This window comes from Siphateles boraxobius, unplaced genomic scaffold (genome assembly GCF_051911475.1).
Source record: "Siphateles boraxobius isolate OS27281-9 unplaced genomic scaffold, OSU_SipBor_1 77, whole genome shotgun sequence".
Classification (NCBI taxonomy): domain Eukaryota; kingdom Metazoa; phylum Chordata; class Actinopteri; order Cypriniformes; family Leuciscidae; genus Siphateles; species Siphateles boraxobius.
Genome location: NW_027509205.1, coordinates 10,614,414 through 10,641,767, shown reverse-complemented (window position 1 = coordinate 10,641,767; position 27,354 = coordinate 10,614,414). Strand labels below are relative to the sequence as shown.

At 37.7% G+C, this 27,354-nt stretch overlaps 1 protein-coding gene across 7 annotated transcripts in view; it reads left to right on the top strand.

The window, feature by feature from the left end:
• The window catches only part of scn8aa (sodium channel, voltage gated, type VIII, alpha subunit a), a 78,571-nt gene extending 69,817 nt beyond the window's left edge, over nucleotides 1-8,754 (top strand). For all 7 annotated transcript variants that reach the window (XM_077218631.1, XM_077218630.1, XM_077218627.1 and 4 more), the window contains 6 exons: nucleotides 2,205-2,489; nucleotides 2,592-2,645; nucleotides 2,717-2,854; nucleotides 2,971-3,075; nucleotides 3,162-3,432; nucleotides 3,545-8,754. In XM_077218631.1, coding sequence (XP_077074746.1) covers nucleotides 2,205-2,489; nucleotides 2,592-2,645; nucleotides 2,717-2,854; nucleotides 2,971-3,075; nucleotides 3,162-3,432; nucleotides 3,545-4,692 — 2,001 coding nt within the window. In that variant the 3' untranslated portion in view covers nucleotides 4,693-8,754. The remainder of the gene's footprint in view (nucleotides 1-2,204; nucleotides 2,490-2,591; nucleotides 2,646-2,716; nucleotides 2,855-2,970; nucleotides 3,076-3,161; nucleotides 3,433-3,544) is intronic.
• Nucleotides 8,755-27,354: the final 18,600 nt, after the last annotated feature.

The following is a 27,354-nucleotide window of genomic DNA, read 5'->3' as shown; positions in this document are numbered from 1 at the left end:
CCCAGCCAGTTTTGAAATAGCAGAAATCTCTCCACACCGCTGCCTCTCCTGTCCATTTATTTATTAATTTTAACGGTTCTTGAGATTGCACAAAGATGTCATGTAACACGCATGTCCTGTTCAATTGCCAATGCACATTATGCACTTTTGAAAGCCATTTTCCCTCACTTTAATATCTGTGTCGATTCTCACAAAGATATTTTATGTCTATGTGACATTTGAACATGTAGTCTCTATTGAAAGATGGACAGCAATTCTCCTGACAAGTGCTTTTTCCTGGGGCTCTTGTCCTTTAATCTTATGCACTCCAAATTATTATCTAGTTAATCATTATTACTCGTTCTGTATTTCTCTTTGAATACGTAAAACAAAACAGCAGTCAAAAGCACCAGCTAAAGTCAGACTGGTCCACTGCACTTGCTGAGAGAATCCTGCTGTCCTTTGTGCCTCTCTGTGTGTTTAAGGGGGGAATATGGCTCCACTTTTCAGTATGTGAGAGATCTGCATGCTCAGCTGCCTGCCTGAGAGCTGCGGCTCGGCTGCCTAACACAGTTAGTGAGCGTCTCCTGGCACGCTCTGCTCATTGCTAATCACTGATGGACAGTGTCCTGACTGGGACGGTGGGGGAGGGGAGGGACGTGGAGGCAAAAGGGGTGCGGGGAGGATGGGTTGATGTAAAAAATTTTATGTTACTCAAGCTTGCCATGGCTACGTAGTTGGGTGGTGGGTTGTAGTTTTAAGGGTGCAAATGTTTGCTTTGGGTATGTAGAAGTCGTTGTGTGAGTCTGTGTGGCATATTTGTATGGAAGGTGTTGCATTCATTTTTATAAATATACTGCCAAGTCAGATGGCTACTATTTAGGGCCATGGTCCTGGAAGACACCAGCACCTCACGTTTTATTAGTAGTACTTTTAGGTCTCAATATGCATAAAATATATATCAATAAAGGAGAAAAATACCCAAATAACCTGCTGTTTCCACAGAGATTTTGAATTGTGTGTCTGACACTTTACTCCTGTACAGTGGCCTCATAGGTCACGTAACTGTGCCAGCATGTTGGATGTAGTGTGTCAAGATTGTATTCATACAACAACCCTGAATACTTACTTCTCGACTGTTAAAAAAAAGTAAATTCTGTAAGTTCTTCATCAAATCTTGTATACAATTTTGGACACATTTACCCATGTTGTGCAGTGCTGGGGTAGTCCAGGACCAGAATAGAGAATCATTTATTTTTGAGATTCAAAAGATTTCTTGAAACTAGTATATGCATGCAAGAAACAATGTTAACTGTATAAAGGTCATAGGCCACCCAAGAAAAGCAAAATGTTTGTTTAAAGCTATTTGTGCTGACAGGTTTCCCAAACCTCTTCTCCAACCACCCATTCCACCTACCAATAAATTTAAAAATCCCTCTAAGTTAATTGCTTGACTATTTATAATAACCAAAGAGACTTAACCATTTGCTTATGAATTAATATTCATGAACTAAACATGCAGTGTTGATGCATCACAACCAGTCTATAGTCATGAAGCAATATCCCACCGCACTGCAGCTATCTTAGAAGTTGACTTCTATTGTAAAACTGTTGTTTTAGGTAAAATACTATTCTTGAACAACCAAAATAGACTATTAAATATTATGTGCAGGAATGTAAGTTAATACTATTTGGTTGCTGGTTTTGTCACAAAGTATGTTGCTGCCTGTCTGCAGCCTCATGTAATGCAAGGTGACATCATCTTTCATACTTTCTGAAAAATGACTTTGGGAATGATTGGGGAGATCTTTTGGTATAACAAGGCTGAATTCCTTGCAAACACAATGAAAAACTGCTTGCAGTTGCTGTAATACTTTTATTTTTAGCTTAGATCCCTTGACCTGAAGTTGTCTCCTGTGTGGGAAAACAAAACAAAAAAAAAAACAGCTTAAGTCAAGCAAAGAATTATAGCAAGAACTTGAAAAAAATCTTATCGTACCGTTAGCTGTTTTCTTGGATGGCCATGTGTCTGAAACATGAATTAAAAAGAGTATATAATTTGTTAATATTTGAACGTGAGCAATGTTCATAGTGGCATTCTTTGTTTGTTGTGCCATCCAAATATGCAGCCACAATTTTGAGTGTGTTTGAATGTGTTTATATGTTTTCTAGGCCATTTCCTGTCTCTTACACTATACCGCTTTGTCTGTCTTACTCTGCTCTAGGTGGTAGTCAACGCCTTGGTGGGTGCCATCCCTTCCATTATGAATGTGTTGCTGGTTTGCCTCATCTTTTGGCTGATTTTCAGTATCATGGGTGTCAACCTGTTTGCGGGAAAGTACTACTACTGCTACAACCAGACCGAAAAGGCATACTTCGATATCGATACGGTTAACAACAAATCAGATTGCCTATATTTGATGGAACAGAACTTCACTGAGGTGCGCTGGAAGAACGTCAAAATCAACTTTGACAATGTGGGCGCTGGTTACTTAGCTCTACTACAAGTGGTAAGTCTACCTGAGTGTTTAAGTCTCTTGTAAGATGGTACACTGGTTAAAGAAATAGTGTTGATATAACACTAATATTAACTTTCCCTTTTTACCTCTAAGGCAACCTTTAAAGGATGGATGGACATCATGTATGCAGCAGTTGACTCTCGAAAGGTGAGATTTTCGAGCAATCTTAACTGCAATCTAAATCAAAGTACCTGTTTAAAATATATTTCTCTCCTCAGGTGGGAGACCAACCGAAGTATGAGGACAACATCTACATGTACATCTATTTTGTCATCTTTATTATATTCGGCTCTTTCTTCACCCTCAACCTCTTCATTGGTGTTATCATCGATAACTTCAACCAGCAAAAGAAAAAGATAAGTGTCCACTTTTTACCTTTCACTTTAAACTATTTGCTCATTCTAAAGAGTGGTCTTCACATTAACTTTTGCTTTTTGAGTAGATTTTAACCAAATTTTATTTATGACTATACTTTGGAGGTCAGGATATATTCATGACTGAGGAACAGAAGAAGTACTACAATGCTATGAAGAAGCTTGGCTCAAAGAAACCTCAGAAACCCATACCCAGACCCCAGGTACATAACTGTTAAAAAGTGATACTGTGCCTTCTGACTTGACACAAATGGAGTCCTAATTTGTGCTATTTTTTTCTCTTCTTCAGAACAAGCTCCAGGGGATGGTGTTTGACTTTGTGACACAGCAGGTCTTTGATATTTCCATCATGATCCTCATCTGTTTGAACATGGTCACCATGATGGTTGAGACTGATGATCAGTCACAAGAGACCGAAAACATTTTGTACTGGGTCAACTTCATCTTCATTGTGTCCTTCACCTCTGAATTTGTCCTGAAGCTCTTTGCACTGCGTCATTATTACTTCACCAACGGCTGGAACATATTTGACTGTGTTGTGGTCATTCTCTCTATCGTGGGTAAGTGAACAATGTTTCATGGACTTTTTTATTTACGCTTTGAAATACACCACCTTATTTTTGGCTAATTTTGTCCTCTTCTTCTCCTTGTTTCTTATCACCAAAACCACAGGTATGTTCTTGGCTGACCTGATTGAGAAGTACTTTGTGTCTCCAACGTTGTTCAGGGTAATCCGTCTGGCTCGAATTGGGCGTATCTTGCGTCTGATCAAAGGAGCAAAGGGCATTCGGACTTTACTGTTTGCCCTGATGATGTCACTGCCGGCCCTGTTCAATATCGGCCTTCTGCTGTTCTTGGTCATGTTCATCTTTTCTATTTTTGGCATGTCAAACTTTGCCTATGTGAAGCGGGAGGCTGGCATAGATGACATGTATAACTTTGAAACATTTGGGAATAGTATGATCTGTCTGTTCATGATAACCACCTCAGCGGGATGGGACGGGCTTCTCGCTCCCATTCTCAACTACCCACCGGATTGCGATCCGAAGAAGGAGAATCCAGGTACTACGGTGAAAGGTAACTGCGGAAACCCTTCAGTGGGCATCTTCTTCTTCGTCATGTACATCATTGTCTCGTTTCTCATCGTGGTAAACATGTACATCGCCATCATTCTGGAGAACTTCAGCGTCGCCACAGAGGAGAGCGCTGACCCACTTTGTGAGGACGACTTTGAGTCCTTCTATGAGATCTGGGAAAAGTTTGACCCCACTGCTTCCCAGTTCATTACCTTTGCCAAGCTTGGTGATTTCGCTGACACTCTGGAGCACCCGCTGCGAGTTCCCAAGCCCAACACTATAGAGCTGATCGCCATGGACCTGCCTATGGTAAGCGGCGACCGCATTCACTGCCTAGACATCTTGTTTGCCTTCACCAAGCGTGTGCTGGGGGATAGCGGCGACCTGGACATGATGCGGCAACAGATGGAGGAGCGATTCATTGCTGCCAATCCTTCCAAAGTGTCTTTTGAGCCCATCACCACCACTCTGCGCCGCAAGCAGGAGCATATGTCTGCCTCAGTCATCCAGCGCTCTTACCGTGCGTATCTTATTCGGAGAGGCTTCATCTGCAAGCGCTTGCTCGGCAGCAGCAGGCTGGAGAATGGCGGGACCAATCAGGAAAAGAAAGAGAGCACACCTTCTACTGCCTCACTGCCGTCCTACGACAGTGTGACCAAGCCTGACAAGGAGAAGTTGGAGGAGAGTGACAGCAAGGGCAAAAAGGGCAAAAACCAAAAAGATGTCAAGGAATCTAAGTGTTAGGAACGATGGAGACCGAATTCCGGAATCGAGACTGAAACAATCTGTTCCAACAAATGTATAGAAAATCATTTGCAACAAAAAACACAGAGATCTTTTGGGGAAAAGGTTGTTTACAGACAACAAATGCACCGGTGCAACAGGAAAACAGCTTGGTTTTTTACAGCTTTGATGATGACCAAACCAATCAATGAGCTTACTGTCTTACATTTGTGCTTAGTGACCAAGATTTTACTGTTCCAACTGCAGCCAAAAGGCACTTACAAGGAGAAATAAAATAATGACCTATGGCAGACATCTTTGATAGGGACCACCTGCCAAAGGACGAGTAAAGCAGTACAAAGTAAACTCATTAGATGGATTCCTTTGCACCACCATGTGTGGAGTTCAGCATTCCTCCGCTACGGACATCCCTTTCAAACACTACACTGCCGAAATCCGACGGAAACCTCCCGCTCATTCCAGGAGGATTCTGGGATGTTGTATTTTAACCATAGGTGAACCAGTAATAACGATTTTAAATCAATCATGTGGAGTGTCCGCAGAAAAAAACAAAAAACAGAACAATATGCAAGGGTTTTCCGTTGTTGTGATAAATATCTCACCATATTTGACCCACAAAAATTAGGGGAAAAGTTCAGCCCATGTCATTCACCTCGTCATCATCTCTTTGTTATACTTACAGGAAAAAAAGACATTTTATACATGGGCTTTCACATTGATAATGGGTTGGGGATTATCAGGGTTTTGACTTGGGCTGAAAGGTACTTACTCAGACCGAGTTCCTGGTAAATAAATAATTAATTGTGCTCGTTCAATGCATAGAAATGATTTGCATGGTGGCATGTTTTGATCAGGAATCATGCATGTATAATCATAGTCCACTTGACACTACTACTCAAACCACATCAGTGGCTTGACCATACTTTCGATACTGTCCACTAATAATCAAATTAAATAGATATAGCTGGGAAATGATTGGTCAATAGCAACATATTTAACTACTGGCTATGACAAGTATATTTATACTTACCCCTCGTAAAGCTTGCTTCCTGATTAACCGGTTCTCACACCATGCGTCATGTGTGTATTTTAAGGTGGCCGATCAAAGCTATTCATTCATTTGGATATACAGTGTGGCAACTGCACATTCGTCCACCTGTAGAGGTGTTTCACTGCCCTTGACTTGAGGAGATGTTGTGAGGAAAATTTGGAGAAACGATTTCACTCTAATCAAATCTTGGGTTCATAAACCTTGATTTGTTTTTTTTGCACCAGCAATATAATTCAACTGCCCCTCAATGTGCAGCTGAGGCTCCAGTTGGGCCTTCAATAGATCTTCAAAAGGTACAGCCACACGGTACATGCCATTTTAACCCTTACAATGCTTTGTCAGACCTCAGTGGGAGGCAATCGCTTCGATTTTCCTGGAGGTACTTGTCTTCATGTCAGCACATCCTCATGTTTACCATTTAAAGGGGTTGTCAGTTGTGTTAGCATCTTGTTTTGTCTTAAAGATGTTGAGGAAAGCACTCGAGTAGCCATTTTTAATGCATCCTGTAGATGTTAATAGCTTTCTCCTTGTTGAATGAAAAAGTGACCCATTGGGTATTTGGTATAGCTCGGATTATACACGTAAAACTGGCTTTACACAGCAGGAATACAAAGCAGGCAACCGTTTTAGAATGAATTGATGAGTACTTGTGTTGTCTGATAGCATGCAGTTTTTTGATGGTGATACTACAAATTGGCTTTTGTAACTATGTTGCTACCTCTTGAGCAAACTGCCATCCTTTCTTGCTCTGGGTGCAATGGAAATTGATTCAATTTGCAACAGTAATTCTTACGTTTACAGTAATTTGAGTGTCGTTTCATTACCTCTTCTGTTCGGTAAGAATGAATGCTTATTCTGGTGTGGGCTAGCCCAGTATAAGGTGTTACGGTGGACCACAGACAACATAATACAATACTGATACAAACTGTAGGTATAGGTTTATGAAAGATCATAGGACATCTCAAACTGCTGGGTCAGTAGACGTACGCCACCAGAGCCGGAGTGCTGGGGAGCGCACCAGTTTACAAACCCACTTCCTCTACTTCTTAGACCTGTTGGTCTGCTTACTGCCTGAGATCTCTAAAGCAGCATGGGTGCTGTGGACTTAAACCAAATGAAGCCTGGTGAAACACTTAGACTACCATGTAGTTTCCCCCAACTCCCATTTTAGTTCAGACGTGAAATGAAAAATCACTCTCACTCACTGTATGACAAGTTAATGTATCATTCAATATACAGGAGGGGGCTATGATGTACATGGCACAATTGCTGAAAAGAATGAACTTTTTGAGGAAAACTATAAGCGTTGTAATATATTATTTTCTTTTAAATGGCATGCTTTGTTGTGGGTTTTGTAAATACAGAATTTTAAAGAATTACTGCTATTACTCTAATAATAAATTATAACAATGATATAGAATGGCTTCCAACTGATGCCCTTGTCACATATTTTAATTTTTTGTTTTTCTAACACATTTCACTTTTGATAAAGGGAACTGAATGATATAATGTATCAAGAATACTGTTTTAGACGAAGAATATACAGTACCTGTCAAAACTTTGGAAACATGCAAACATTTAATCGAAAATACAGTAAAAACAGTAATATAGCAAAATATGATTACAAATTAAACATATCGTAATTTTACAAATTACTGTTTACTTTTGAATACTTGTCATTTTTTCCCGTGATGACAGCTGAATTGTCTGCATCATTACTTCAGTCTTCAGTGTCAGATGATCCTTCAGAAATGATTCTTAAATGCTGATTTGGTGCTCAAGAAACATTTTTTTAATGATTAAAATAGAAAACAATTATTTTAAATTGTAATAATATTTCACAATATGACTGTTTTTACTGTATTTTTGATTAAATAAATGCAGCCTTGGTGAGCATAAGAGACTTGTTTCAAAAACATAAAAAAATGTAGTTTCCAAAGTTTTGGCAGGATATACATATGAAAGGATATACAAATGAGCACTGTAATATTTCATTGATATGCAACGTGTCCAGTGGATATCGAAAACAATTATATTTGAGACGAACTTGCGCACGATTGTTATCAGCGCTGCTTGGATGTTTTAATCTGATACTGGATGACGAAAGGGTTATGCAACCAGCACACCTTTGTAACCTTGAGGTTTTATAGACATGCATACAAACACACATTTACAAGTGAATACACATAAAATGCGCCGTCCTGCCTATGGACATTGTGTGGTCACCCACCCGAGCCTGAACGTCTAAAACAGTCACAGAGCAGTTCATGTATTCTACTCTAAAGGCCTCCTGAACACTTCAGTGCTGGTACTCGTGGGCCTGAAAAACAGTTTTGTATGCATTTCGTATCCGGTTTTTATGTGTTCAGTGGTCTGTTTTTAGTGCTACTTCACTAATTGTTGTGTGCCTTTTTCTGCATTTTCTCCATGTTCCTACATTTTCTGGATTGCATTTCACTGCAATTTTGGAGGATGATGCCATATTTAACATTTAGTTGATGGTGTGGGAAAGACAGGAGAATACAAAATGGAGCACAATGCAAATCAGGGACTATAGTCTGAACAAGGCGTCTGGTGTAATGCCAGAGGAACACTGAAACCAACCAAGAAAACAAGCCCACTTCTTCCAGATTTGATGTTACGAAATCTTCTGATGTTTTGTTTTCTGTACTTTGTGTATCATCCACTTGGCTTGTAAAAAAAAAGAAAAGAGAAAAAAAAAAGTATAGCTTGCCTTCAGACTTTTATGTTCTTTCCATCTTTGAAACTCACTTTTGTATCGATATTCAGTTACTGGACTTCCATTTTTAGCATGACTAAAATGCTTTCCATTTTGCTGAATAGATGTCAAAAGTGCTTTTCAAACTGTTGTTTTGTTTGACACAGTGTTGTAGGAGGACATATAATTGGTGTGTATTGCACAACCACTGGAACTCTTAGTAAGAACATATAAAAGATTGTCTTCATTTGAGCACGAAACTTTTTAACAATAAAGCAGCCTTCCAGTTGCACAGAGTCGTCACTGATTTTGTTGAACGTGAATGAGAAGACAGACACATTTAGTGTCCATATGACATCAGGAAATCTTAATCTGCTACACTCATGACTGGCTCTCCATAAAACTATTAATGCATGTTTTACAGATAATTTTATTATTTTATAATTGATAATTTGGTTTTCAATTACTTCTCATTTTGTTCCAATCCTGTATGAATTTCTTTCTTCTGTGGACCACAATAAAATATACATCCAATACAATATACAAACATTTTTAAAAAATATTTTGTGTTCTGCAGAAGAATTTTTTGCAATTTTGAGATCAGTGAGATTGAGATTCAAAAAAGTATCAGGAGATGGGATCTGAACTAACACTTCTATTTGCGTCACTGCAGCAGATTGTGGCAAGAAATGCTCCTCTGTTCATCTAGTAAGTCATGGTTTAGCAAAGAGATTAATAGAAAGCTGTAGCTGGGAGCTTAAGTATCAATGACACTCACCTGAATAACCTCAGGAGGAGTGCATCCCGACCACTAGCTCTTGGTTGAATTGATTTGCACTTTTACCAGTATAACATTGGTTAAAGGATTAGTTCAGCCAATAATGAAAATAGAGTTATAATTCACTTGACCTTATGTTAGCCTACTTTATATGGCCCTATCAAAGACTTATGAAATATAAGTCACTGTTCACTCATAATCTTGACCTTGACTTGATCTTGAGAACCGAATCAGTCAGATTTATGAATGAATGAATGGTTCTCGGGGGGCCTCAAGAGGACTTCTTATCCTTAATCCTTATCCAGTAGATTAAGAACGAATAGAAAAATCATCAGGGCCTTTGAATATTGTTGTGGACAGTAGGGGGCCTTGGAGTCAAATGGCTGAGAACCACTGACTAATGTCCCTTTCAAGTGTATCTATAGTTTATCCAAATAATTTTCTTTTAAATAATTTTAGATCATTTTTTTTCTTCACCATGTCCCTTTATGGGCTCATTGCCATTCTTATGAACTAAACATGTTCCCCCCTTAATTAAATAACGACTTTAATTTTTGACCTGTTTGTTAGAAAAATGTAGGCTATGGTTTCGTGAATAATGTACGAATCAGGTGGATCACATTTCTTTCTTTGCTTTTTTCATTTTGGAGCTTATTTACATTGTGGGCGGGAAATCAGGATGTTCTTCATAAAAGTATGTTCCATGGAAGAAGGTCAGTCAGAAGTTTAATTTTTGGTTTCCGTTGCCTTTAAAAGAAGACGGCATATTTTGTTTTTCTAAAATTAGAACAAATCAGAAAGAAGCTAGCGCGAAGAGTTTCTACCTTTTCCTCGCCTTTCCTCCATTTCACAGCTGAGCAGGATTCTGTTCCTGCTCTCTTTCTGCAAGTCACAAGGCTTGTTCTCTTGCCCCCCTCCTCTTTCTCCTTCTCCTCCTCCTTTAGCCTACTCGTATCGCCAAACGTTACGAAGCACGAAATCCCACCCCCACCCCATCGGTGCCACAGCCATTCATGGTAAGGACCTGGTGTTTATCTTAAAATGTCTGTCTCACCACACCCCGTGTCAGTATATGCGAGGCGGGGAAGACAGAGAGGAGAGAGGGTGCGGCGGAGCACTGCAGTGCAGATAAATGAATGCACCATTGGTGGCTGAGTCAGCAGCACACTCCCAGTTCGGCCCACTGCCTGCACCAACTGTGTCTGAGGAGGAACAACATGCATGCAGTCAACACACAAATGCAGTCAATATATGGCAAGCCGTTTTAACTTTTATTCATTTCCAGGATATGAATTCTTGATATCAACAATTCAATTGTTGATATCAACAATTACATTTTTGATATCAACAATTACATTTTTGATATCAGCAATTTAATTATTGATATCAACGATTTAATTCTTGATATCAACAATTTAATTCTTGATATCTGTAATTGTATTTTCACTAGTGAAATGTCACCATAGGCTGCCATTCAAAATTAATTGTTCATATCAACAATTGATTTCTTACTAGTAGAAATATAATTTTTCATATCAATAATTACATTGTTACTAGTAAGAATGTGAATTCCTGATATCAATAATTAAATTGTCACTAGTTGAAATGTCTATTCTTGATATCGACAATTTAATTGCTACTAGTAAAAACTTTCATTTTTGATATCTGAAAATGTATTTCTGATATCAATATTATTTCAGATATCTAAAATGGCTTTCTTACTAGTAACAATCACATTCATGATATCAGAAATTAACATAGTCACTAGTGAAAATGGAATTATTGATATCAAAAATGAACATTGTTACTAGTAGCAATTCAATTGTTGATATCAAGAATAGACATTTCGACTAGTGACAATGAATTCTTGATATCAAAAATAAAGGTTTTCACTAGTAAGAATTGTATTTCTGATATGTAAAATTGGAATTGCAACTAGTAAGAAATCAATTATTGATATCAACAATTGATTTTGAATGGCAGCCTATGGTGACATTTCACTAGTGAAAATTCAATTACAGATATCAAGAATTACAGTTTTACAGAATTATAGTTGAAATACAATTCTTGATATCTAGAATGAGCATTTTAATTAGTAAAAATGTAATTGTTGATATCAAGAATTAGCATTGTTACTTGTGGAAATGTAATTTCTGATATCAAAAAATGCCATTGTTACTAGTATAAATCTAATTCCTGATATCAATAACTATAATTTTAACTAGTTAAAATTGAATTGTTGATATCAAGAATTCATATCCTGGAAATGAATAAAAGTTAAAACGGCTTGCCATAGTCAATATGCCTCCTGCCTGATCGAAGGCGCAGCCAGCGAGTGTTTTGCTCTCAATATTTCACTGGGCAAAAAATGTGCGCTTTAGTTAACGGTGATCTTGCAAGCTATACGGGCTTGACCTAATTCTTGAACCGATTCACCCAAACATCCATAAAAGTAATGACCTTCATTTCAGCCTGTTTTCGAGGGACTGCATTCATAAGAAACAGTGATTCATAGTGAGCTCAATTCAGTTTCATAATTCTCTATTTATTCCAAATAGATAAAGTCTTATGTTTTCCCCCCGGTCGATCTGTTGTTCCGTCAGGAGGACTCAGGAGAAGTCTGGTGGTACAAACCAGCTGCTTTGATTTATTATGATCTGGTGGCGCTTTCAGACTCCACCAATAAAGAGTCCAGTGAATCAATGAGAGATGATATCCACCAATCGCAGAAGCCAACTCCACCACCTGAGCAGCATGAAACTGCACTGGAACTACGAGCTTAATGGAGGAACACCGACCTCAATAGTGCTGCTGGATTGTGGGTAATTGTAGGCATGCTAAATAGTGAATAAATAGTGCTAAATGTCCAAATAATTACATTAATCAAATGACTCACTAAAAGGGATCGTTCACCCAAAAATGAAAGTTCTGTCATAATTTAGGCTACGTACCCTCAAGTTATTTCAAACCTGTATAAATGTATTTGTTCTGCGGAACACAAAGGAAGATATTTTGAAGAATGTTTCAAAATATGTTTTTTTATGTTTCAAACAGGGTCGGGAAAAAAAATACGATGGAAGTCAATTTGTCAGGAGTAACCTTAGCCTAATTTACGGGGGAGACATGTCCCCACCACTTTGTGCCAGAGATGTCGCGGCACGAATGTTCCAAATATAGAAAGACACAGCATTTGATTAGCAATTCGATCGTTTGTTTTAAATAAGAGGCGATCTATCGCTGGAATGTGTTATTTTTTAAAACGGCGAGTGCTCGTTGCCGCTGACATCACTTCTCTCTTCACAGACGAGCGCGTCAATTTATCGTTTAACTGTTGCGGAGACTACCTATTCGTTCCGGTGAAATCACAAAACAAAATGCACAGAAACATGTACTCTTGACGAAAAAAAATAGATTAGAACCCTCAATCCAGAACCTATTATGTCACGCTTAGTAAAAATCACTCGACCATTAAAGAAAACAACAATTAACGCGTATCTATGTAATAGTTCACTGATGCGAATAATTTCGGGTATAACAATAGGCTACTGTAATAAGGGATAATTGATTTCTGGACATTGTTGTTATTTTTTTTCTTCCTGCAATTGTTATTGCACATATCATTGTAGCATATCCTCTCCCATCCACTTTTTTAAAACAAAACTACGCACAAACATTCTCAAAATATCTTCCTTTGTGTTCAGCAGAACAATTTTGTATTTATTTAAATGTATTTATTTATTTATTTATTTATCTGAATTTCCGAAAGAAGTCTTGAATGTTTGCCTCGCAGATCAGCCGACGCGACCGCGAGGGTCTATTATTATCAAGTGGCTTCGGCATTGTGTATAAATTTATATAAAGTCTTTGTGCATCCAGTATAAACACGAAAATACATATATTTTTAAATAATTACATCAAATACATAAATTGATTCCTCAATGTTCGTAGTTGATCAGCATACAATTTGACAAGCATTTAAACCATTGTTGCATTTTTCCCTTAGGCTACCAGTAGGCCTAGGCTATGTGAAAACAAAAACAGTATGCAGCATTTGAAAATATATATTCTCTTGGGTTTGCTGCACAAATTCAAGTAGTACAATTTATAGCAGTTCATATATGACATATTTCTTATATTCAAATGTGAAAGTAGGAACTGGTTTTATCATATGTAACAAAGAGCTTGAAATTCACTTAAATTTGATAGTAGCTAGCCTATAAGAATCTTCCTTGTATGGCTATCAAACTAGGCTAATTGAAGTCAGACACCCAGTTAGATATCTGTAACATGAACAATATCAGGCATCAAAAGCTTTCATTAACTAACTAGTATTGCATATTCTTATTTTTTGTATTATAACGTAAAAAACATTTTCTTTGAGCTCCATGCGTGCCATCAATTGTAAGCGCTAACAACTCCGTTATGAAGTAAAGCGCTCCAACTAGTGGTGGCTTAGCGTTAGTGCATTTCTTCAAAATTTACTAATGATGTGAAAAGGTAGTTCTGTTGGAACTTACTTTATTTTTCTTATAGAAGTGTCAAAATAATAATTCTAGGTGTGCCATCTCACATATGTGGCTTTAGTACTTCAGTTGTGTTGCCATTGTAGCCTAGTGTTTTGGGAAATGGTGGCTTATAGAAAAATCCGAATAATAAAATGGATCAAATTAAAATAAAAACACCTTATTTCTGATATAATATTTTAAAATATGATATTTCGAAACAACTGAAACTACTCCAGTGATAATGCATTAAATGGGGTTTACAAACTAATTATTCTATGGTGTGTGTGAGAAAATATAGTTTCCCTTCAAAACATCGCATGTATGTGATCTTGTTGACAGATATTCAGTTAAATGTGGGTAACTGTTTCTTGTTTGCTTCCCTATGTCATAGGAGAAACTATTCTTGGTTATGTAAAATGTTATTAACCCTTCCAGATCTCTGTTCATATGAGGAAACAAGATGCCAAATGTTTAGATGTTTCCTGCTAAAGGAACATCTGCGTTTTTATATGAAACAGTCTATGATGAAACTCCTTCAAACTGCTGTTGTACAGTGGTCTGGTCATGGTGTCTGGCTCTCAAAAATGAATAGTATTTTAATACAGACCACTCAGGGGTCCCGGGACAGTCAGGTAGCCTCTCTCATGTAATTTTAAGGTCTTTTTACAAAGGAATTATTCCAGTGTTTTACTAGCTAAGGTCCCTTTTCAACTTGAAATACCACTGTGGATGTGTAATGTCTTTCAGTCAGCTGTACAGCAGATGCTTCCAAGTAACAAGTCAGGTTCTGAGTGCACACATGACCCTTCATTATAGTTCTTCTGGTAATTTTAACATTTTCAATGTAATGTTGTTTAATGTTGCAAAATAATAACTTGTTTTGCTTTTAACTATTGGCATTAATGTCTTTTCCACTTTTCCAATTTAATTCAGGCTAAATATCACCTATTTGAATCTGTCATTCATGAAGTTGTCATCTATTTCGCAACCTGTTAGCATCTTATATTTTTAAAAACCTGTGGCTAAAAAGTAAATTATTTGGGGTTTAAAGGGATAGTTCACTCAAAAATTTTAATTCTGTCATCATTTAGCTATACTCATCCTCAAGTTGTTCCAAACATGTATGCATTTCATTCTTCGGCTGAACACAAAAGAAGGTATTTGGAAGAATTTTGGAAACTAAAAAGTTGATGGACCTCATTGACTTCCATAGTATTTCCCCCTCATGCTATGGATGGCTATGGGGACCATCAACTGTTTGGTTATAAATATATTTTTCAAAATTGTACAAGATTAGATTCGATTAGGCCTACATACTAGTATTTATACCAATTAAATAGATTGGCTAGAACTCATTCATTAGCTAGTATTTATTTCATTAGTGACTGACTATTCTATTGTTACTAACACATTTTTAATTTTTGCCATTGACTTATATTGGGATCTGTCATTCAGTTATCAACTCTTCAGTTTTGACTAGTATGTTTTATAATTGTGACTAGTACATATCATTTTGTATACTAGTAATAATTATTTTTTTAATACTCATGTATTATTAGACACTAATAGCCTACTAGTAGCCTACTGGTACCTATTAAAAATAGATAGGCTAGATCTATTAGTATTTATGTATTACACATTAGTATTTATTCATTAGATATCCCAAAAAAAGTACCAATTGCAAGAAAATAGATACTTGTACGTTTTAAGGATGAAATGTTAAAACCATAGACTGTATAAAAAAAGAAAGAAAAAAAGACATTCATGTAGGCTATTTTATGTCAATGAGCGTCACTCTGTTAGCCCCTGCTGGTACATTTCTGAACTACACCAGTTTGATGACTTAAGACGGTCATTGTTTTCCAAGCAAGCAACATATAAACCTCAAATATAATATTCTACTATTTTATTATATTATTGTAGATGCCAACACTGACAAATAGTTTTGCTCTATCACTTAATTTGATTCTTAAAAGCGCGAAATTAACATTATATCAATTAGTCCTATCTGCTGATCATTCAAGACAAGCCCATGATGACATGAAGCAAAGATGGCAGCGTCCAATCACGTGCTGCGCAAACGGAGCAAGTTCTGAGGTCAAGCGCTTTACAGTTTCCAGGTATTACAGACTTACTTGAGTCCATCGTAAAATGCTAAAAGTAGATTGGTAACCACAGTTTTTGACCAAATTGGGCTTATACAGTTAAAACAATAAAATGTTTGTTAGTTAACATTGTTTTTCTTTTAATTATTGTAAGGGATCGCTTGGAATATCAACATCAGTCATATCGGCTAATTTCATGTTATTTGAAAGAAAGAAAAATGAAAAAGAAAAAACTAGCAATCACGTTCATGTTGATTTTCCCCAGCCAAACACTTTGCTGATTATGTGCTGCTCATTTTGATCATTTTCATAAATACAAGAGTGACTTAAGTGTCTATTTTTATGAATTCAAAAATATGTCTACCACTACAACTAAGGAACATGTAGAATTCGATTTTTCTGACACCTGTTTACCTCTGTAGTCGCGCCTATCTATAACATCAACAAGGCAACAGCTCGTTCATTTTTTGTTGGAAATACCCATAGGGGAATACCATAAGACAAATATTTTATTTTGACAATTATGAAAATGGACACCCTTTTTTGCATCTCTGGTAATGCTGATATAGCTCCCACAAGGGGGCGATATTTAACTGATAATAGTCCATAACACTTAGACCTGTCATTTTAGTACTACTACTATCAATGACTACTACAAGGTAATAACTTTTTTTTTAAATGGTTCATTTTTTAAATATTTTAATATATATTTTAAATGGTGCATAACCGGTTATTTTGTATAAGCCATGCTTTATATTACTGTTATGATTAAGGAATAAGATGTCAGTGTTATGGTTGCAGTTCATTAAAATATCAGAAGATGGCATAGTTTATCTTCTACGCTTCTCTCTCCCACTTTTCCAGCCACAGTGCATGGTTGATTCAAATTCACGAGTCTGTTATTACTGTAAATGAAGAACTGGGAAGTGTATGGCAAATTGTCATGGATGTTTAATTAATCTCATGATTTATTCAGTGCATTTCCTTAAGTGTCTAGTACCCAAGTCAATGAGGTTCATTTTCAGTAGTGCTGCAGTTGCACACCAAGGCTTTCATTGAAAATGAACACACTCCACCCCTGACAATCACTGGTTTAATGAGTCTTGGAGTTTGCAGCAATGTTCTTTAAAAGTAATGAAAACTCAAAAATTATCAACTGATAAATGACTTTTACTTCTAATTCTACGTCTTTTTCGATCTTCACACAGCTGGCTGAGAAACCTTTAAAGAATACAAAATTTACTTTTTGTGTTCCATTGAACAAAGAGTCACAAGTTTGGAATGACATTAGGGAAAGTAAATAATGAAGACATTTATTGGTGCACTAAATACACATATACACTTTTGCACAAAATATAGACAAACCCAACCGCTTGTTTAAATTAACCTAGAATTTAGGTAAATTTAAACCAAGGTTGGGTTTGTCCATACCTGACCCAAAAATGAGTTGAAACAAACCAGTGTGTGTGTGTGTGTGTGTGTGTGTGTGTTTGTGTGTGTGTGTGTGTGTGTTTGTGTGTGTGTGTGTGTGTGTGTGTGTGTGTGTGTGTGTGTGTGTGTGTGTGTGTGTGTGTGTGTGTGTGTCTGTGTGTGTGTGTGTCTGTGTGTGTGTGTGTGTGTCTGTCTGTGTGTGTGTGTGTGTGTGTGTGTGTGTGTGTGTGTGTGTGTGTGTGTGTGTGTGTGTGTGTGTGTGTGTGTGTGTGTGTGTGTGAGCGAGAAAGAGATGGGTATAGCAATATTAGCATGCGGCGCCTGGATGTCCTTTCTAGATTTGTAATAAGCAGCTTACATGTATTATTCAGGACTGTGTGGACAGGTCCTACTCTGCTCTGTGCTCTCTCATCCTAGGCCGTCCCCTAGGGACTTGATGCCTAAATTACTATTTCTATTTGATATATTCCCATAGCCCAGCCCTTAAAATGCATAGATGAGAGAATGGCGTGTTCTGTGGGGGTCACAATGTAGCGGTCACTCAGTAGAAGTCAGAGGTGGACTAGTGGATACAGATTTATGCATTCATTCCTGTGATATCATAAAACAGCAATGTCACCTTTCCTCATGTATGCTGATCTGAAGAGGTCAGAAAGGGAAAAATTCTGTTTGAATTGCATTTATTTTCTAATTGAATCTTCTTCAGTGTCTTTAGGTATTTACTTTAGTATGCCTATATATATAACACTTCTTGGACGAGACTTGCATCCTTGTGTTGGTGGTTATTTATTATTTTATTATTCTAATCTCTTACCAGCTTTCCATTGCTGGGTTAATGAAGAGTGTAAATGACAAAGAAAAGAAAAATGTTTTAAAAAATGTAGCTTCCAAACTCCAAGTTCTTGAATAGTCTTTGTATTCACAGTCTTTTGCTATATGGTTTTGAAAATGTTTATATTATTATTAGCCTTTCATAAAGGTCAATTTATCTGATATTTTAAGTGACCTTTGACAGTAATTTTTTTGTATTGCGTATCACGTAACTCGCCCATGTGTGTTTTGTCATATCTGTAAATTAGGAAAAGTTGCCCCTGTCACTTAAACCCCGTTCACACTACAAGCGACTTAGTCGCTGCATGTCGCCAGTGGCTGGCATGCTAGTGGGCGTTTCCACTACTGGTTGCCTTTATGAATAACATCCAATGATGTGGAGAAGGATCATGCGCGCTCCACTCCTATTGGTTGTCGCTCCCGAAAGTCGCTTTTCATTTGCATAAAGTTAAACAGATCTCAACTTTGTCGCGTCGCCAGACACGCCCCATCCTGTGGCCAACGGTCGCCGGAAATCGCCCGCTCCCCATTGAAATGAATGGTATCCTGTCGCTTTGTTGCTTGTAGTGTGAACCATAGATATCATATGATGTCTATAGTGTGAACGGCTTTAACAAGTGTATGGTGTGGGAGTCGCATAGGTTAGTTGTCACAATATACGAGCGAGAAAGGTTGACAAGAAACACGCTAAATCTTGAACATCCGGAGAATCACCCGTTTAAAAAAACGCCTGAGAGTCTGCTGACAAAAAGAGAACGTGACAGCCTTCAATAAAACGAGAATCAACATTGGCTTGGCTTTTCGGGAAACTGATAGATTTGAAGTGGCGTTTTTAATACTCAACAGGTGAGTGAGGTATTTTATTGAACAGATAAATTGCCATATGTAGCTCTCTAACAGAGTTAATTGTAAATCTATTGCGAAGGGTCATTTCATTATGGTTGTTGTAGCGCTGTGCTGGGATTTATTTTCATATAGGATACTGTGTCTTGTTTATTAATCAGTCCTTCCAGAAAAATGCAGAGTTGTGATTGTTGGGGGCAAAAATCCTTGATATGCGGCACGTTTTCTTAACTTGCGTAAATTACCTATTTCCGCAAGTGCGCCGTCTTTGAAAAATGCATTATGCGATTGCATTTTTTTGGAGGGACTGATTAACGGGTATAGATACAGACAGTAACATCTTCAGGTAGTCAGTTTGAGATGCAAAGCCGAATCACAACCAAAACAATGTTTTTTTTCTGTAAAATGCATGCAGTTTTGTTTTTTAACCGCTAGAGGGCAAGTTAAAAGGTGTAGCTTTAAGAATTAAAAAAAAATTCTTCATTATGATGACATCTAGCCTGACGTCGTCATACTCGGATGACATCAGGACATTGAATCAATCTGACAATTTTTACTTTATGACCCCCAAAAGTTCAAAATGAATTTTAGTCCAGAAAGTAAAAATAAGCCTCTTCTAATGAGCATGCCATTTACATATGAAGCGCATGTTTAAAGCATTTAAAATGAATTTATAGATTCAGACAAATAGAGCGGCGTTGACCCAGTTATTTTTAGTATTTAATATTAACTTTAATAAGCGTCAATAAAAGTTTTTCAGTTTTTAATTTTTTGTCCAAAAAGAAAACATTATTGTTGAATCTTTTGTGTGTTGAAAAAAAGATATGACTCCTTTTCAAGTAAACATGTCTAGAGCCTGGAGTAGTTTCATTGGCTTCTCTCCAGATGCTGTTTCATGGCCCGAGCTGTGAGCTAATTACACCTTTGTTGCTAATGTTCCTGCCAATAAACACTGTAACTGAGGTCAATAGTTTAGCTGGGCCTTTTTTTCTCCATTTATTTGGCCTGTTAATGATGGGATATCAGATTCCGATCTCTTTTTCCTGTGGTGGCCCCTCTTCGCTCCCCTGCTCTCTGCCATAGCCTGGAGGAGTGTGGAGCTGAGGCGAGCATCTGGGTGAAGCCTGCTGAATGGGGCCCTTTCTTGACGAAGTCTGTGGTCCAGCGAATGCACAGCATCGCGCACGCTGGCCTAGCTAGAACGGCTCCTATCATAACAGCACCTCGAGGCTTGCTTTTCAAATCACCTCCTCCTTTCCTCCCTAAACTCACACCCTTCCTTTTCTGTCATCTCCTCCTGTTCCGTTCTCACCTTTCACCCTTCTCGCTCTCTCCCCTGGTTCAGCGGTTAAAAAACCTTTGGGTTTGATTGTGTAAATGAAACAGCGAAGATCTTTGGCTCGTAGAAAGACTTATTGAAAACCGGGGAGGCATGGTGGTCCAGGGGTCCACCGAAGGGGTCAGATAGATGAAAATGACTTGTAACAAGATCATAAAATGTGGACAAAGCTTTGGCTTTCAAAGAAAAGGCCATGACTCATTCGGCCGGGGTGGGGGCCATGTTGCTTGGGACACATATTCCACATGCAATGAGCAGCTGAACTATTGTCTCAGGTTCAAATGATCTCGCAAATGAACAGACTCACAAAGCTCCGCCCCCTCAATGAAGAGCTAGTGCATCCCAAGGTCACATCTTAGGGACAGAAATTAAGTGATTCAGAGAAGAAAGACATTCCCTGCATTCGAATGTGCCTGTTTCCGTACTATACAGTATGTGAGCCAAGTAGTATGCCTGAATTTTACAGTATTCATAAAACAGTAGATGGAAAGTACCTGGATGACATACTACTAACGGCAAGATTCTGAAGTGTGCATCCAGTGGGCACTTTAGAGGATTTGTAAATGGCAGTGAAGCGATGCAACTGATGCCATAGGTCACATGACAGTGACAACATGGCGGATGTAGTATGTCAGAGTTTAATTTATTCTACACACTTTCATACTATATAGAACAAATTTTTTAAATGCTCGCAAAGCAAGTTTCAAACCAAATGTTGTACCTACTCTACAGTATGTGATTTCGAACACAGCACTGGTTGTTCACTAGTTGTAATCTCATTCAAGCACTTTCATGTTATCGATTCCGATTTCAGATCGAATGATTTCTACGGGTTCTATCCACCTTATTTTGCAACGCTGAAGTAAGCTATTTTCTCCCAATGGTGAACGTGATTTCACCAAGTACCACATGTTTCAGGATCAACATATTTGTTGATCCTGGAACAACTTTCAGATCATCCAATCAGATTTGAGGGACAAGTTTACAGTTTATGTAAAGTTTAGGCTTAGAACCAGGGTAAGGCGCTTCAACATCAGTGTTATTCACCTATCATTTACCTCTGATTTTAGGGAAAAGTTATGGGTAGGGTTAGGTTTAGGGGTAGGGATAGGGTAAGGACTAAATTTTGGGACAGGAATGTTGTTCCAGGATCAACAAAATATGTTGATCCAGGAACATGTCTTACTTGGCAAAATCACAGTGACCGACTTCAAATACATAAGCCACTGTAGGTAAATAACTAAGAACAACAAAGTGCAGTAAACAGTAAAACTATTTGCGTCACAAACCGGTGTGTTTATTATTACGACAATACATTAAAAAAATTACAATGTCAAGCAGCAAAATGAGTTGTTTTGTACAGCTAAAAATAACTAGAAACGAATGACACCAGAAGGCTCGCACATTCAAGTTACAAATGGGCGCGCCTGCTAAAAATAAGATACTTGTAACACTCTGCCTTTGTGCATCTCATTCATGCCAGTATTAGAGACCATCTTTTGAAATGTATGTGAAATAAAGACTCCTTCTCCATTTGTGACTTCCTGTGTACAGATTCAGCCTGCGAGAGGAGACACTGCACACCCTTCTAAGCTGAAATCCTGTTAACCCATGACCCATCACTTGACCTAGTGGAGTGTTGGAGGGGACTAAAATCAAGAGTGAAACAATGAAACTCTTAAGAGTCACAGTCTCATGCTTAAGTGAGTAAGAGAGAAGTAAATTATTTTTTGTTGCTGTTTTACATCGGGCAGTTTAAGTTGAGTTGGAAACGTGATGTTATTAGTGAAGACTGAGTCTCTCAGCCATTTCCAGCCAGTCGCTGTGACAGCGAACCTGATGTCTAGTTCAGTGATGCTCGTAGGTGAAGGTGTGTGTGATCAACGACACTAAAGCACATCACTGCCACCTTACCTGTCTTCCTGCATGCTCCCTCACCTTCTCTTTCCCTGCTACCTTTTTATCTCTTTACCTGTATGTTGACATAATTCAAATAGACATACCAAGCTCTAAAATAAGCTAATAGCTAAAAATTAAGATGCATGCCGACATCATATTTCTTATTTTTTAATTTGTTCCCTCAACAATTGTCATTTTTATTTATGAACCATAATTCTAAAGGTCTTGGAAAATCTGGATTTATGAGGACATTTTTAAAAAAGTCGTTGGAAATTAATAAAATCTTAAAACGTTATATAAATGTTTAAAATATATATTTTTTCAGGTTGTCTCAAGCTCTAATATATTTTATTGGGTAGAAATGGCTGATAGAGTAAAAAACAACAGAAACGAACAACTTAAAGTAATTTAAATATATTGATCATTAAAAGTGCAGTTATTGAAAGTTCTGTAATTTTCTGGAGTTTAATTATTAAAATAAATAAATATAAATATTGTTCCGCTCCTAGTTTTTGAAAATAAAAAAGTTTGAATATTTTGGGTGCCTTCAAATATTGTGTTTGACAACAGCGGTCCAGAAATCAAAAAGATTGAGAACTGCTGGTTACATTTGGCTTAAACCAGCATAGGTTACTGTATATACGCATTAATCGGACTGAATGTTATTCAAGACTAGCTTGACTATGCAAAAACATGCTGTGGCTTGATTATAATTGTGCATGTAAACATACTTTATGTGTGCTGCAGTGTAGAACCTGGATTTTAGTATTTATTAGCATTTATGTTTAGAGTTTCTTCTCTGTAGTAAATTATCTTTTGACAGGTGGCAAAGGCAACAATATTCCATAGCTTCAATTACAATACACTGCTATTACAGCTCACTCAGCAACTAATCAAAACATACCATATTACCTCTACAGTTTGTGGTGGACATTTCAGGAAAAACTGTTGTGGTCAATGTCACATGAGTAAGGGAAAAGGTGTGGCGATCGCTGTAGAACTTTGTGGACCACTGATAAAGCTTATCAAGGGACTAGAATGACAGGCCTTCACACTTCTACTGTGACCCTCATCCTAGCATGTTAGCATTGTAGCTCTGAGGTACATGTTAACTATCTGTGCATAGCATATGGTTTACATGTTGTATATTCTATATGAGAGAGTACATACATTCTCTACACAACTGCTCTTACAAACCTGTAGGTTTTCAATTCAGAAGTCACTTAGTTGATAAAATTGAACAAAATGTTTAATTATAACCCATCTTCCTGGAAATATATATTTTTGTTTACATGCTGAATAAATAAATAAATTAATTAATACCAATTACCACAATTATCAAAGTGGCTGCCTGCATTACATGTTCCTAATAGTGATCAGATTTCCAAGGCCGTGGATGGCAGATTAGATTTATTTCCCCCACATAGTCAATTCACTCATCTCAGTGTCTCATGCATTGAAGAGCACTCGTAATTGCAGCACGGCAAAGGGGTAAATGTACCCGGCTTACATGCCCGTAAAGAAAAAAACGATCTGCTGGAACAATGACAATATGGCTGGAGAATTAAACGCGCCACTGACCCAAGCTTTTTCCCTGTGCTCCTCGTCCCATTGTGCTAGGCTGATTGATTTTGACTGGGGTCACCTAAACCCGTGCTGGGAGGCATGGTGCGCTGAGCACGGGGCTAAACGTTTACATACATTCATTTAAACACACATGCATGGGTACATTCGCACAGGCACGAGCGCATGCCAGGTCAGTTGTCAACAACAACAAATGACCAGCACAACTGTTTTTAACATTGATAGTAAGAAGAAATGTATTTTGAGCACTAAATCAGCATATTATAATGATTTCTGAAGGATTATGTGACACTGAATACTGGAGTAATGATGCTGATTCAGCTTTACCATCACAGGGAAACAAATACATTTAAAATATATTAAATAGAAAATGGTTATTATAAATTGTAATAATATTGTGCAATATTCTTTATATTTACATATTACAGAACTTTATTTTTATTTTACCTAATGTATTATATTTAGTTCATCCCCCTAAAAGCAGAATGTTTACTATTACATTACAAGAGCCAACAGACAGCCAGGGTCCTTAACAAATATTAGAGATGCACGTGGGCTGGCAATGCCCCCCACTCATTGATCTATTGATCTGAAATCAATAGAGGTGACGTTTTCCAATAATTAATCATGAATTGTACACTTTCCTCACTGCAAGTCAAGAAAGAAAGACTACAAGAGATGACAAAATATGTACGACTGAATAGCATTCTTTAAATATCCTGTTTTTTAATTACTAGTTTATTAGTATTAATGTGCCTCCTTCATAAGTCATGAGGTAGAGATCTTCTGAGAATGTCTGTGACATGTCTTAAGGGATGTGTGTGACCTGTCTTTGTTCCGTCCATTAGTCTTTGTCTCTTTCGAGGTCCGCAGCCGCAGCTCCAGCGCTGGAAAAGAACACATGATCTTGGATGCTGTAGTGGGCAGTTAAACTTAACAGTGACTGCAGAATGTTTAATCCTTGTTAGCACAGCAGTAATTAACACCACAGATCCACATTGTGTACAGTTTTCAGGGAAATCATCCAACAAATACTTGTCACTGCGTATTAAACCGTGATAGGAGAAAGAAATTACACACCTACCTTAAAATTACATTCATGTTTTTGATCAGCTATTTTCACTTTTCACTCAACCATTCAAAAATGTGGGGTTGGTAAAGAATTTTAACAAATGTTTTTTTTTTTGTTTTTTTTTTATCATGCAGTAATATTCTAACATTTAAATTAACTGTTTTCTATTTGGATATATTTTAAAATGTGAAAATGTTAAAATGAGATGACTTAGCTGAATTTTTCAGCACCATAACTCCAAAACTCCAATCTTCAGTGTCACATGATCCTTCAGAAATCAGTGTAATATGCTGGGCAAAAATAATGTTTATTATTGTGCTGCTTCACATTTTTGTGGAAACTGAGATACAGGATTTGTTAACAGGATTCTTTGATGCATAGAAAGTTCAAAAGAACAGAATTAATGTAAAATGTAAATGTTTTGTAACATTGTAAAAAGTCTTTACTTTTGATCAGTTTAATGCATCCTTGCTGAATTAAAGTATTAATTTATTGAAAAAAAACCTGTAGTGTATTAAAAACTCAGTATTTTTATATTTGACGCCACCAGTGTATGGTATCTTTAGGGCACAATTAATTTATTTAGTTAAACATATATAGCCAGTGAAAATGGAGAAAAAGTGTTGTAGCGTGGTGTTTAAGATGCAAGAATATCTTTTATCTTCCCCTTCACTAATGCATCTTTCTGCATCTCTATTGTGCCCACCGGTGCTGTGTCCTGCTGACTGACAGCTGACGGGCTGCTTTTGGAGAGTTACCACATGGTGTGTCTCTTAACAGAGAATGTAGTGCATCACTGCACCTCACAGAGGGTCCCATCCTAATATAACTTTACACTTCAGCAGCTTGCTGTTTAAATATTACTGCTTATTCAGGTGATTGTTGTTGTAGTGAAGTGTGTAATAGCTTTTATCAGTACGTAGATGTCTTCATCTGAGTCTGCGATGAAGCCTTTTGATTTGTGTGCACATTAAGTCTGTGAAAGTGCGCCGCTGCACGTTCTCGTGTGTGCTTGTGCATTTGAGTGACATGACCGTGGGAGCTCTATTGAGAAGTTTAGCTAACTTTGGCACTCCTGACTTTGGAGCCCCTATTCCCCCCTCCTCTTACACTCACACACGGCTCCACACGGACTCAAGGCAACACGCTTTGACTCACACGCTCATGCATAGGGCGCACAGTCTCACGCACGCAGAACTTTGGAATTCCAGTAGGGCCAGGAGGCAGAGAGGAGGTTGATGGGGGACAATGGGCAGGACATCTGTCATGCGTGGCTGCACTCCGTCCACTCACAATGGAGAGAGGGAACCGGCGAGTGGTGCCTTTCTTTCCTCTCTCTCCTTTCCGGGGAGACTTCTGCATCTCACAATGGTCCTTTTGTCCCCTCGTTGTTTTTTTTTCCAGCATTTAACCATTTAAATCTGCTCCTTTTCTGCCAGCCTTTCTTTTTTTATTCAAAGAAAGCAAAATCAGAGAAGCTCCCTTCAGCTCCACTGCTCCGTACATGCAGGGATATACATTTGTGTCTCTGAACTTTTTGAGAGAAAGAGGAAGTCATGGCAGCATCATAGAATTACTTAGCACTTTCGAAATGTAGTTTTACATTTTTAATGCAATTATAATTAAATGTATATTATTAGAATAAATATTTAAATGACATTTAGAAAATTGATTCAGCTGTTCAAATTATTCATTCATTCTTTAAACTTTATTTCCAAAATCAAGGTTCGTTAGATTTTCTAAAGCTTTCCTGTAGCTCAAACAGTAGAGTGTTGGGCCTTGCAACGCCAAGGTCGTGGGTTCAAAACCCAGGCGAAGCAAGAATGTAAGTAAGTGGCTTTGGATAAAAGTGTCTGCAAAAAGGTATAAATTACATTTAGAAATGTGAATTTTCAAATGACATTATTTTGTTTCTGCTTTGAGATTCTCCTACCATTTAAAAAAAAAAAAATCCTTTATCCTTTCACATCCAGAGTATTCTCTCCTTTTCTTTCTCTCCTTTTCTTTCTTTCTCTCTCTCTCTCTCTCTCTCTCTCTCTCCCACTCACTCACTGTCACTTTCTGTCTTCCACCCTATTTCTCTCCATGGGAAGTCTCATTATAGACAAGCTTTCACACACTCAACTGTAGTAGTTTCTCCTTGGTTGATACCTTTCAGCTTATTGACCACCACATGCATATGAGCGACAGTCTTGCAGATAGCCAGAACTGTCCCGAGCACCATTGATTGGCCAATCCAGCAGCGTTTGTAGTGAGAGGCCTCTAATTACCACCGGCCCCTCTCATCTGTAGCTTTTAGCCTGTTTTCAACACACTGCCGCTCATGTAAATTGCAAATTGATTTCTCAGCCGGCCTCCCTTTCTTAAGGACTTAAGGGGTTCAAGACAGTCCACCATTGATTTAAGTCAGACTGCAATGCTTTATTGCTGTCAGCCGTAAGGCTTTTCAAGGGGAAAACTTCAAGAAAGGCTTTTGGGTTTCGCATTCAAGGACTTTGGAAAAGT